We start from the raw sequence: 13,535 nt of genomic DNA, 5'->3' as shown, positions 1-13,535 counted from the left end.
GACAGATGCTTGACTTCCAAAAAGTGCTGGTCACTGACAACTCCTACTGATTTAAATGGGATTGTAGGTGCTAGGTGTTATGCATGCATAGGATTCCTTCATGCATCTGCAGTCCAGTCTGAAAATCTAGTCCTTTGTTCATCCTAAACTGCACTGAGAATGATGTGTTCTGTCACTTGGTCAGGGCTGGATGTTGTCATGTTTCAGTGACTAAAATTACTAAATTTGTTAGAATGAGTAAAATGCTGGGGAACTCTTTGCAACTTTCTCTTTGTAAGCTACAGGGTTACTTCCCTCAACTTTCTCTGACTTCTCATCAATTATTGGCCAGCTTCTGCTTTTTATGGCATAGCGTTCTTTTCATACTTGTCCCGCCTTTTTGGTTTTGTAATGATCTGATTCTTTTGTTTAAAACTTCGTGGTGATAGCTGAGTGGATCTGCCCAGTTCCTTGTCTGAGACTTCAAGCATATTTTAGGAAACTCTTGGTTAAGTGCTGTCTGTTGGGGGAGGCTACAACAAAGCCATCTGTGTATCCATGCCCTGTCATAGTAAAGGCTGGTGGGAGGTGCGTTCTCTTAAGTTTCATTTCTTTGGTGACTGGGTGGAATGCACTTCGCTTATTGAGCACTAACAGTTACTCCGGCAATTGCTCAAGTAGATTGCCCTTTGAATGGCAGTAGTAATAGCTGATAATATAGCACGATACGTTGTACAGAATTACAATTACTGTAGGGTCTGTGCTCTGGTTGTATTTTATTTAATGAGAACCCATGCCCTGCTCTCCCAATCCAGACACATGCATATGTTGATATCAGCCCTGGAGGATTGTTTTAGGAGGAGGCAATCTCAGCAGAGTGCTAACTAAAGGGAAGAGGTAGTTTCAGGAAATAATTTCTGTTAAACTCTTGCTGAGAGGAGATTAGACTGAAAAAAGGGGAGAGACTTAAAAAAAAAAAGACAGGTTTTTGGTAGGAGTGTTTTGTTTGGGATGGAAATTTGAGCACTCCAAGAGGAGCAGGAATTTGTTTGACTTTTTTGGTAGGGATATGTGCATGCATGCTGTAAAAGCAGGCTGCATCGGAGAGCACCAGTGTCTTCTGTTACAGGTGGTAGTTCCAAAGTACTCAATGTTTCTTTTTTCTCTCCTGTTTTTAAAGGAACAAGTCCATGTCTCTTGCAGATACAATCATCTTCTCTGCCTCCCAGAAAAGCAATATCTAAGAGTAGCCAGCTGCTAAGACCTTCTGTTTCATTAAGCACTGGTGAAGCTTGTTTATTCTATACTGGCAGCTGCCATATAGGGGAAAAATGTTTTTATTAAGTTAAATATTAATCTGCTCCTTCTCCTACTGCAGTTTCTGTTTCAAGAGATCTCTCTGGATCTGACCACTATGAAACAGGAGGAATGTAAGGTTCTGATGCATCTTGACTTCAGGGTCTTCTGAGTTTATGTGGTCTGTTTTCAGACTGTCTTGTATTTCCTGCTAGAGAGTTAAACTTGCTTACTTGGCTGTTGTCGCATTAGACAGTAGCATTTTGTAAGAATACATCATCTATTAATATACTTTGTTAGCCTACAAGTTTTGCTTCTAGAGAGGGCTTTTTAGCTTAGTTTTTTGGGTCATGTACTGTATAAAATCAATCCAAGCGTGCTTGGAAAATGAAGGATATATCATGGATGACAAGTGTCCATCAGTGGAAAGAGACTTAAAACATAGCTGTGGAAAGAGGTCTGTGTAAGAGGCAAACATATCACTGCTGCAGCTTAGAGCTAACAGATACTATTTCAGTTATCTGGCTTTTCCTTCTTTTCTTAGACCTCGTGCCTGTTCCTTTTTAGCAAAAACAATGCTGCTGCAGCTTTATTTAGCATAATAGTTAAGCACTGAAACACAAACACCTACTGACAAATGAGCTCAAGTGCCACAAATGCCCTTTTAAGGAAGCATCACTTTTGTGCACAACTTCCAGGCTTTTTCTTTCCCCCCTTGAAAATGGATTTCTTGGTTTTGTTACTTTTCAGCCTTAAAGATTAGAAAGTAGGTAGCGGTCGGGAATTCTTGAAGGTGATCAGGGCAACATATGTGCTGCTTAAGCAGCTGATCAGTAGGAAGACTAGAGGAAATAATACGTAGTTATCAGGTAGGAAGACTTGGGCCTTGAATCTGGAGGCAAACTTGAAAGATCCCAGGCAAAAGGATGGTCAGACAAATGTTGCCAATAGACACTTGCATAAAAAACCAAAGCACAGTATGCAGTTAGATTTTAAGTAATTTCGTGAAACTTGCCTCTCTCCTGTGCTGAAGATGATGGCTATCTGACAGAGCATTCTAGAAAGGCTTATGGTTCAGGAACTCAGGGGTTAGCTTTCAGCCATGCTTCATCACTAGGCTTAAGTGTTGGGGAAACCATTTGGTGTCTGAGGACTTGACGTTATGGAACTGAATTCTCAGAAGTCTTATAAATCACTTTCTTCTGAAGTGCCAGAGATCTTAGGATCTTTAGATTCCCAGAGTCCTCACTGTAATACAGTGAACACATGTTGTTTTTTTCTTTCCTTGAGGGAATTCATTTTGCCTGCTTTTTTTCTAGTCATAAGAATAACACTTGTACCACTGTGCAAATCTCAGGATCCTCTCTGTATATAAAGAGTAAGAGAATTTGCACTGCAGCAGAGAGCTATGCAGACCTCAGTGTGGCAGTTTCTGCAGAATAAGTAACTTTGAACATTTTATTACTCAGTTTCTTCTAAATGCATCTAGTTTTTAAAACTCGGCCTGGGGTCTGGGAGATCAGGTCTTTGAAAGTTCATGTTATGAGACTAAATAGCAGATCCAACTATACTGCAGACAGGAAAATACAGGAATGAATTCCATGTGCTCTAGGCAAGACAAATGGCATATGAAAACATCTTAGCATTTTATAATCTGCCTTTTGAAGATGAATTATAGTCCTTGTCTGGATAACTTATTATTCGGAGGGTTAAGTAATGTTTTCCTTTCTAGAAAAGAAACTCTTTATCAGGTGAAGCAAGCAGTCTTTGACCAGGGTGGCCTATGCTTTATCCACAGCTGATTATGTCCTTTTTTTGCACTGTATCAGTGCATTTTTCCAAAAAGATGGGGGGGAGGGGATGCTCATCGACGGTTTTTCATGCACCCTTAGAAGTCAAGGTCTATAGTAAACCAGATGCTTCAAAAGTTGCTTTGTCTAATAAAATGAGAAAAATATGAATAGGCTAAAAATGGTACAACTTAGTCACAACTGGCTATAATAGAGAAGATAACCTGTATAAAGCTGCCTGAAGAAAAGGTAGCATAGAAGATTCAACTTGGGATAACTCTGGTTAAAATTCAGAAATGTTTTCTGGGGATCATGTATTAAGTTTAGCTCAACCTTCTTGGCACCATAAAATATGTGAAATACCTGCCACTCCAGATATAGATATATAGATAGATAGGTATAGATATAGATGAAGATCAGTATGTTTACTTTTCTCCTCTGTGTTGTGTCTGATAGAGAAGGTAAACATTATTCAAAGTCCTCTGGCCTGAGGTGTGTGAACAGGCCAGGATCAGCCCCTGATTCGTCCAAGTTGGCTCCAACTGTTGGCACATGGTACAGGAATATTTTCTTGATGCCTTGCTCTGTCCTGCTCCAAGATAAAAAGGAATATAAATATTTTATGAAAATGTAAACAGGGAGTTAAACAATTTTCTGCTCTGTTTTTACTCTATCAGCAATTGAAGCCAGCTTTCATGAAGGAAGTGGACAGTCACTTCACAGAGTTTGTGAACAGTTTAGTAGCAAAGTCAGTACTCCTGGACTCCTCATCTTCAGCCTCCCTCTTCCCAGCTTCCTGCTCAGAGAAGGAACTGCACAAAGCCAAGTAAGTCAGTTTTAAGCTGTCCCTATAACAGAGTGTTTTTCCTGGAAGCCTTGTTCCCTTCCTTGTCTCAAATGTTCTCCTCTTTGTTTGCAGGACCTTGAGGGCCCCTCCAGAACATGGGAAGATCTTTATGGCCAGAAGGTCCCTCTTGGAGTGAGTAACTTCACATTTTCCATTAAATTGACTGAAAATACCCTTGACAGCAAATTAACTAGCCTTTGCTTTGGGGTACTCTTCCCACCACCACCCGCGGTCTTATGTTCAAACCCCAGTGGATTAATCCATTTAAGCTTCTCTGTTTCTTTCTAAAACATCTCTACTACAGCTCCCAGGCTTCCCGAATGTAAACCTTAATTACAATCCTCAGTACCACTAAGATAATGGCTAATTATCCTTTGTCTGAGGATAAACTGAGGAAGCATCTGTGTAGACTGGCACCCAAATTGTGCGTTAACCTCAGTCTTTTGAATTGGATTGGCAGTGGTGTCATCTTACCTTACTGTGAAACACTTTGAAAGCTAACATACTGGAGATGTGATGTGCTATGCAAATGGCCTGATAGCATTTGAATCTCTCCCTTAGTGAGCTGTTTGAAGTGAGTCACATCAGGACGATCTACCACATGTTCATCGCTCTTCTCATTGTCTTCATCCTCAGCACGCTTTTAGTAGACTTCATTGATGAAGGAAGGTAAGAATGCTTTGGAAGACAGGGACCAGGGCTGGGAAATGCTTGCTTCCAAAGCACCAGAGGTATGTGAAAGTGTAGAATGGTGCAGAAAGAAGGGGGAATCCTTCCTTGGGATGTTGTTGGAAGGGGGGGGGTTCAACTTGACATACTTAAAATATGTGCTGGAATTCCTGTTGAGGGGATATGGTCATTTCAAATCAGATAGCTAGATGTTGGGAAAATCCTACAGATTGGTGTATTCCATGAGAATTATGGCTGGCACAGTTTGGCCTAACATGCTTAGTTCATCACGAGGCTGGCAAAAGGCAGGGGTCATCATTGAATGTGGACTGTGCTAGTTGAATATATTTAATGAAAGAGTAACCTTCAGCTGCTTGTGTTGCTTGAAGCAAGAGGACTGTGTTTAGAAGAAACTTTAAATACTTTAGCAGTCCTTCCTCTGTTTAAAAATGACAGTTCTGGAACACCGTACTTGTGCTTAAATAAAAATAGACCTTCTTGTTTTTCCTGGGGAAAAAAATCTCAAGGATATTGGCACAGTCTCTGTTAAGGTTGTGCTTTGCAGGTAGCGAGTTCTGAACAAGATTGTGAAAGACTGCTTTCCTCACGCTTGCTTGTTGCTTTAAATAGTATCTTTTGGGCAAGCTGTATCCCATGTACACAAGTAGGATTACATGTTTATCTTGCTGATTATCTGATCTTCAGTGTACAAAACTAGAGCTGTATCTCGATGATAATAATTGTCCCTCTTGTCTAGGTATAAGAAAAGGCTTGTGCACTATTGAATATTATTTAGCTGATCCTGACTTAATAGTGTATAGACATTGGGGGAGAATAGGTATTTACCTCTAAAATCAACACCCTCAATAGGGCTGGATTCTCTGATTACTTTAAAAAAAAAAAAATCATTGCTGTGCTGTCAGCTAGATCTGATGATTTGGATCCAGTTTGCAATTGAACCTCCACATGAGAACAAATAAATTGTGTTGGTGTACTCTGTACTACCTTCTTCTCTGACTTTGGTTTAGAAGAGCTGCTTTTGCATAGGAGTAAGCTCTGATGACTTTGATAGCCAGTAAAGTTGAACATCCTTTTGTTTATGTCCTTATGGTTTAAGCTTGATTAATGAAATAAAGTACCTGGTGCACACCACGTGGACATATTTGGACTGACCATCTAATGACCCTAAGCCTTTTGGGTGACTTGTAAACTGAATCCATGTGGAATGCCTACAGTTTTCACAAAGCAGAATTAAATTAGGTTTGAGTGCTAGATGTTAAAATACCTCACACCTATAGAGGTGGGGAAAAACTCTCTTTAGGTGTTAAACTCCTGGGAAGAACCGATTCTTAACGTAGTAGTGATGATGTCTTGGGAGTGCTCCCCAAAAGCTCTTTTTGGACCCTGGTTCAGCAGTGGATCGTTTAGTCATGTGCTTGTTCTTAGCAGGGATGAGCTTGAGCGTATTCTTAAAGCACATGCTGATCTTAAAGATGTGCTTAAGCCCTGTGGGATTTGAAGGTAAGCTGTGCCTGACAGCATTGATGGCATGAGTCCTTCATCTCTTATTTTCTGATGTGCTTGTGGGTGGTCACTTAAATCTGCCACAGACAGCCCTCTGTTTCTGAGCTGAAAATTGCCAGTCACTTCTGTCCAGACTGTCAAACAATTGTGATCTGGAAGCTTTGCATTTTGTAGCCACTTAATGGAGTAGAAGTATTTCTAAGGAAACAATGGGCACTGAATATTGTCTCTTTCTTTGTGCCTTCTAGGCTGGTCCTAGGATTTGATCTCTTGGTCTTTGTTTTTGGAAAGTTCCCAGTCGTCTTCTGTACTTGGCTGTGCATGTTCTGTGCCACAGTTACTGTTCCATACAACCTTTTCGTCTGGTGGGCCCAAGGCTACTGCAGTTCCTCCCATCGTGTACTCCGCTCTCTCTTTTATGGGATGTTGTTCACGCTCTTCCAAACAGCCGGGCTTGGGTTTGGACCAACCTATATTGCTGTATCATATGCCCTGCCTCCAGCTTCCCGTTTTATTGTAATACTGGAACAGGTAGGTCCTTATCCAGTATCTCTGGATATATTGAGTCTTGTTTTCAAAATGGAAAGGGTATTTTTTCCTAAGGAGTCACGTGTTACTTTTATTCATTACATTAAGCCAGGGCTGTGGATGGAGTTTGTCTTTGACTTGAAGATAGACTTACATGCAGCAAGTCTAATGAGAAAAAGTAGATAGTAAACATCTTGATCTGGAAACCGCTTGAGTTTTTTTACCCTGTATTTCAGATTTTACTGTGTTTTTTTTTCTGAACATACTTCAAGGCTGAAATTCCATTTATTTCTCGTTGTCTTGTGGATGCTAAATACTTAAAACCAATTTTAAGAACCTGTTGTGCCATAGTTCAGAAGGAAGCTGTGACAGTCCTCTTTTAAAAAAAAAAAAACAAAACAAAAAACCAACAAACAAACAAACAAACAAAAACCAACCAAAAAAACCCACACAAAGGGAAGTACATAGTCAACAAGTGGTGCCTGTTTCCCTTTCTGTTCCCAAGAAGCATCTATCTTTATCTTGTAGTCAGAACTTTATTGAAAGTGGAATTTTCTTTTTTGGGAGAAGAGGTGGAAGAGTTCAGGAGTGTGGAGGACTGGTCAGACCATCAGGTTAAAACAAGGATGGTTAGAGATGAAAGTGTAGGCTTGAAGAATTAACTTTGGACTAGCCCTCCTTTGGGCCCTTCAGGGACTATTTACGTGTGGCACCACCTTATTCCAATGTAGTGGTAATTGCCGTAGAACACATCTGGCTTCAAGGAGTCAGTTTCAAGACTTTGAAACATACTGGCCTATTGAAATACGTAGGGGTTTTTTTGTGTCAATTTTAAGCTAATGTTAGTTGGTTACTGACTTACTGGTGTGATTCAGAGTCCTTGCGTATGCTGTGGTCCTGTGAGTGTAAATGAGATGTCTTTTGACTCTCCTGAGTCATGATTGTTACTGCGTGTTTCACCTTGCAGTGTTTTAAATCCATGTCAGTTAAACAGGCTTGTGGGCAGAGGAAGCAGCCCTTTCCTTGTAAAAGTGGTAAATTGGAGAGAAACAAAGATGTTAAAGGTGTTGCCTTAAAATACTTGATCCAGTCTTTATTGGGAAGTTGAGAAAGTGAGAATATTAAACTGATATTCTCGTGCTCTTACAGGTACGTCTTGTTATGAAGGCTCATTCATTTGTCCGGGAGAATGTACCCAGAGTCCTGTCCTCTGTAAAGGACAAGTCCAGTGAGTAATTTGCCCTACTGTTTTTGACAGCAGTGCATAACCAGCTCTTGTTTTCCCTCCATTGCTTTGAGCTCCCCTCATGAATTGGAGAGGTAGGATTTGAGTAGGTGGCTTTAGATGGCAGGTGATGAGGCTCTAGGCTGACCTTCTGCATCATAATTTCAGCCTGAACCTTTTAATTTGGTAATAGGCAATGAGCTAGACTGTTGTTCAGGTCGAAGTCATCTCTGTCTTAAGTCTTGCTTCAACAGGACTCCTTATTTCTGCTTTTAGGAGAAAAAGGTGTGTGGAGGCTGCCTGCACACCCCCAGTTCAGTGCTCTAGTTGAAATGACAGCAATTGTAGAAGCACAGAAGCTCTTTCAGCAAGGCATGCTAGAGCAGAACATGAACCCACATGTTAATACAGGCCTTACAGCTTCATCTTCCCTCAGAGGAAAGGAAGTGTGATAACAAGGGGTTAGCGCTGCACTACCTGTTAGTCACCCTCACTTGTTGACTATGCTTCGGGGGGGGCGATTCAATCTGATAAGTCTAGTTTGTTTTATTCTTAATCTCCCCTCTTCCAGGCACAGTACCTATTCCCAGAATTTCTCAATACCTGTACTTCCTCTTTGCTCCCACCCTCATCTACAGAGACAACTATCCCAGGTAATGTGAGCAACGCTAATAGAACATTAAAGCAGTCTAAAAACTGAAGCCAATGTTAAGCATCCCTGAATGTGATCTATTCAATTTATGAGTTAGAGCTTTCATAAAGGTGTGGTTAAGTCAGTAACCTGGCAAGAGCAGGACTTAAACTCTAACGCTAATAGTATTTTGACTTTACAGTTCTGGTTTTATTTCTTTGGGAAGTGCACTTGAAGTGAAACAAATTAAGAACTTGCTACTGAATATCTAGTGACACACAGTTCCTGCAGTAGGCTTGTGTGTTGTCTTATGTGGTCCTAATAAGCAGCCCTGTCTCTTGAGTTTGAGGAGGTAGGCTGAAGCCTTTAAAACTAGGAAGTCGCAAACTTTCCTGTACTTTGCTGGGTTGCACTTTGAGAGTGTCAAGTCAGCAGTCCTTTACATGACTATCGGGCAGATCACTACCTCCTACGTAATTGCATAACGCTGCCCTCCAGATACTTTTCCATTTATGGAATTGCCATAGTTGTCCTGCTGTAGTTGAAAGTGAGGAACCAGCAATTTGGGCAGACATCTCTTGAATGTCAGGAGATTAAGAACTCTGGAATTCAAAAACCAGATTTTTTTCAGAGTACAGGTCAGTAAAGTCAATAACTGAAGGGAGGGTTTTGCTGCTCTGAGGTCCTGTTTAGATATGATATCATGTGTTCTTTTTCCTAGGAATCCCATGATAAGATGGGGCTATGTAGCTACCAAGTTTGCACAGGTGAGTAGTGCAGCTTTCTGAAGAATGCACTTTCAGAGATCATCTAAACTGTGTTGCTAAACAGTTTTCCGTTTGGCATTAAATCACTGTTTACTTGGCATGGGCTTACCAGACAAGAATACTTTTTAGTGACTAAAAAAAAGAAACAGTGATCTCGCTGCACTAACGGTTGTGTCAAAGAAGAAGGAAAGAAAAAAAAAAAGTCCTTGCTTAAACAAGCCTTTAGACTCCATTCCATACAAACAAAAGCTGCATGTGTGTGTGGGGAGTGCAATATCTATGCTCTGGCCCTCTTTCTTTACACTGATGCTGTATTGTAATGCACTGGCACAGTTACCTGTCTGCAGATATTCAGACCGATTTTGAAATAACGAGGCCTGGAGTCCAAATCTTCAGTGCTTATTTGGGCTCAAGGTTGACCTGATCTTCACATTTGTCTGGACATGAGCTTCAATTGCTTCTTGTGGATGTGTTTCCAAGTAATGGCTTTGTGTGATTGAAACTTTTACTGTCACACAAGGCATTCATGGTTTAAAAAGCAAAACAATAAAAAAACCAAACCAAAACAAAAATCAAAACAAGCAAACAAAAAAACCCACAAAGCATGAAAAGGCCTTTGACTGCTTACTCTTTGATAAAAGAGGGTGACAAAGCACACACCTGGCTTACAGCAGTCAGTATTTAAAGCAGTGATTTGCATTTTGACCTCAACTTCCAGAACATGGGTTCATGAGCCAGAGAAGGCCTGAGGTGATTTGGCTTGTAAGCCTCTCCTTTGGGATAAAAGAAAAGTAAGCTTTAATATTAGATTTAACTACAGTAAGTATTTTTTCAATTATTTCTGCCCTTGTCTTGGACCTACATCACAGGGTACTTTTCCCCACTTACTTTGGCATTGGCACAAATCTTTTGTGTCATAACTTCTGAGCTGATAGGACTAGGAGAAACTTACAGCTGCTGTAGTAGAAAAGACAAGTAGATTTTGCTCCTGGCTGTCAACATGCTACAGAGATGGCTATGGCTTACTTTCTGCCTGGACCCTTAGGGAAGTTTATTAGCAGCAATGTAAAATAAATTATTTTGACTTGTGTTGGCAGCTGCTGTTCCTCTGCTAGAGCTGTCAAGTGGTGATGTGTTAATTGTGCCTTTCTCTTATGGAGTCAGACTTTCTTTTTTGGTTCTAGGTGCTCGGTTCGCTTTTCTATGCCTACTACATCTTTGTGAGACTCTGCATTCCTCAGTTTCGCAACAGTAGTCAAGAAACATTCAATCTTCGAGGACTGGTCCTCTGTATCTTCAATTCCATTCTGCCAGGTACGACCTGGATTTGTGAGTGACTATATCTTTATGGAAGAGGCAGAAGGGAGGGGAAGTCCTTCATATGAGATGCATTTGTGATAGGCAGAGATCAGTAAAGGAGGTCTTGTGGGCAGACTTCAGCATTGTGGTGTAAAACTTCGGAGTCAGCAGCACAAAATCAAAGCCTGAGTTTGAATTTAACTATCTTCAAAGCCAAGTTCTAGGCTCTGTGGCAACCTTGCTGTTGCCCTCTGGGGTAAGCATGACCTGGTGTGGTGAGCAACTGAAATACTTCTACTTCTTTGTGTAGGTAGCACAAAGCTCATCTGTGTCAGTGCCTATAAGAACAGTCTTGACTGCATTATGTGTTCTTGCTTATAGCTGAGAGAAGACGCTACAAAACAGGTCTGAATCTACCTTGTTTCTAGGTGTCCTGATTCTCTTCCTGGTTTTCTTTGCATTCCTTCACTGTTGGCTTAACGCATTTGCTGAGATGCTGCGCTTCGCAGATAGGATGTTCTACAAGGTAAGACAAAGGATTTGTAGTTTATAAAGCAAGCTTTATAAAGCTTCTAAAATTCATTTTCCTAATGAAAAGGAAACTGAAGATTGTTTTACCAAGCAAAGCACCCACGGGGTTTTGCTTGTGCTGTGCTGTTAGGGCTTAAGTTTGCTGCTGTGCCGTAGAACAGATCTGATTTCTACTTGGCAGTCCGAATTGTTTTTAAGGTAATATACCCTGTGCACGAACAGAACCAGCCACCAGACCTACCCAGTAGCTCTGTTATCACTCTTTTATTCTTTTATCATGTCAGCCACTGCAGTTTGGGATAAAACCAAACTTTGATATACAGAATAGAATATTGAAAGTGCAATGGAATGCATTATTTCCTGGTGCAACTTGTTATATTAGCTTGGTGTTATTCTGATCGCTATTTTTCAACTTTATACCTAACAGACCTGTAGAATGTTTTATGCTTAATTAGACTTACACTCTTTCAACTGTGCTTTCAGGACTGGTGGAACTCCACTTCCTATGCAAACTACTACCGAACCTGGAACGTGGTAGTACATGACTGGCTCTATTACTATGCCTACAGGGACTTCCTTTGGGTGAGTAACAAGCAGATGTATTCTTTTTGTTAATTAAACATTTAACCACCGAGCAAGACAGTACATTTGTCAATGTGCAGCGTCACTGTCCATTGAGAAGCACAAAAATGTCTTGCCTCAGCTGTTGTGGGTAGCCACTGTGCTTTTTAGAGATCCGTTGCTCATTTCCCAGTCCTTAATGTGTGGAAAATATGAGTCTGAGACCTAAGAGTGTAAGGATTACTCAATCTGAACTCGTGTTGCACTGTTTTTATGAGCTATGAGTGGGCTCAACCTGAGTACTTATGCAGGAGACCAGAAATATGCCTGAAGAAAACCACTTAAAATCCAAGGTACTCTGTAAAGCACTTATTTCATGTATGCCTCTTGGCCGGAGGAGGCCCTTCTTAGCTCAGGTAAAAAAAAAAAAAAATATTGACGATATTGAAACAACCAAACTAAAACCACAGCAGAAGAGCTTATAATGCTTGGTATTCTTCTCTCTTCCAGTTTTTTGGTAAGAAGTTCAAAGCAGCAGCTATGCTATCTGTCTTCACAGTATCAGCTGCCGTGCATGAATATGTTCTGAGCATCTGCTTCGGCTACTTCTATCCAGTTCTCTTTTTCCTGTTTATGTGCTTTGGAAGTAAGTTCCCAGGAGAGAGTATGTGAGTGGGCTGGGGGTTTTGTGGCTTTTTTTTTAAACAAGCGTGCTTTGCCCTTCTGATAATGATGCTAGTTATTTTTATAGGCACTAACACACAGAACTGTTTCTTGTCCAAGAGTTGCATTTGTGGGTCCAAACTTTGTGAATGGATTTTTGCAGCTAAGTAGCTCAGTAAATGTATATATATATAAAGATATATAGATAGATATACATACACACACTGGGTTTGCAAGCTTGGAAGTTAGATGAGCAAGGTATTGATGGAGAAGAAGAGAGCTATATATGATATACTGCTGCTCATGTGACACTGTACATATTTTAATAGCACTGGTTCCTCTTTGCCAAGCCTTAGTTGAATTGCTGTATGTCAGCAGGTTGGAAGTCTTCCTCTTTAAAGTCATAGTGTAAGACAAGTATTACTTTGCTACTGCAGTGAGGAAGAGATCGCATTTAGAAGTTAGACCTCTTGCATTTCACTTTGGGTTTTGAGTTAGCATGAGTTAGAGGGCTCTAGGCCACCTCTGCCAGCATGTCTTGGTCACCAGCGTAACACAAACAATACTGATCTCCAGAGGCGTACAGCTGGGCCAGCTTGTTGGCAAACTTATTGGAAGTAAATGTCAGAATCAACTCATAGTGTTTGTTGTACTGCCAAGCATGATCAGTTTTTCTTGCACAATGCTGACCTCACAGAGCAGGCTTGTTGCTTCAGAGATTAAGTGAAGGGAGGGAAAGATCCAGTGAAATCACTTGGTCTCTGATTCTTTAATCCCGAGTTTGTTTCTGAATGATGCTTCTCGTTTCACCTCTTTCCAGTGGTCTTCAACTTCATCCTGAATGACCGTCGGAAAGGGCCCATCTGGAACGTGATCATGTGGACGTCCCTCTTCCTGGGCCAAGGTGTCATCATTTGCCTCTATAGCCAGGAGTGGTACGCCCGCCAGTACTGTCCTATGGAAAACGTGAGTGACTGACCTTTCCTGTGGGATAACTGACCATGCCAGTGGCCTGTCCTTTCTTGCTGTGGGGACAGTGCAGATGTTAAATGACACGAGCCTTTCTGGCAGCGTGCTGTTCATTAGGAGTTATTTAGTGTAGAAACTGTAGAGAATCTAGGAAAGCTTTTTCTAACAAAAGTGCTTTCATTGGCGCTTTTTCTGTGCTGATGGTATTTCACTGCTTGAAACTGAGGGTGTTTTTCCCACATCTCTGAGGACATAA

General features: G+C 41.0%; 1 protein-coding gene across 1 annotated transcript in view; it reads left to right on the top strand.

The window, feature by feature from the left end:
- Nucleotides 1-13,535, top strand: part of SOAT1 (sterol O-acyltransferase 1) — a 30,965-nt gene that overhangs the window by 13,416 nt on the left and 4,014 nt on the right. The window contains exons 4-15 of the mRNA XM_082312565.1: nucleotides 3,743-3,891; nucleotides 3,985-4,044; nucleotides 4,474-4,581; nucleotides 6,354-6,636; nucleotides 7,783-7,861; nucleotides 8,430-8,511; nucleotides 9,211-9,256; nucleotides 10,441-10,570; nucleotides 10,984-11,081; nucleotides 11,570-11,668; nucleotides 12,158-12,293; nucleotides 13,131-13,276. Coding sequence (XP_082168691.1) covers nucleotides 3,743-3,891; nucleotides 3,985-4,044; nucleotides 4,474-4,581; nucleotides 6,354-6,636; nucleotides 7,783-7,861; nucleotides 8,430-8,511; nucleotides 9,211-9,256; nucleotides 10,441-10,570; nucleotides 10,984-11,081; nucleotides 11,570-11,668; nucleotides 12,158-12,293; nucleotides 13,131-13,276 — 1,416 coding nt within the window. The remainder of the gene's footprint in view (nucleotides 1-3,742; nucleotides 3,892-3,984; nucleotides 4,045-4,473; nucleotides 4,582-6,353; nucleotides 6,637-7,782; nucleotides 7,862-8,429; nucleotides 8,512-9,210; nucleotides 9,257-10,440; nucleotides 10,571-10,983; nucleotides 11,082-11,569; nucleotides 11,669-12,157; nucleotides 12,294-13,130; nucleotides 13,277-13,535) is intronic.

The sequence above is a fragment of the Platalea leucorodia genome (assembly GCF_965183815.1).
Source record: "Platalea leucorodia genome assembly, chromosome: 5".
NCBI classification, from domain to species: Eukaryota; Metazoa; Chordata; class Aves; order Pelecaniformes; family Threskiornithidae; genus Platalea; species Platalea leucorodia.
The sequence above is the reverse complement of the archived record's forward strand: the minus strand, read 5'-3'. Positions and strand labels throughout refer to the sequence as shown.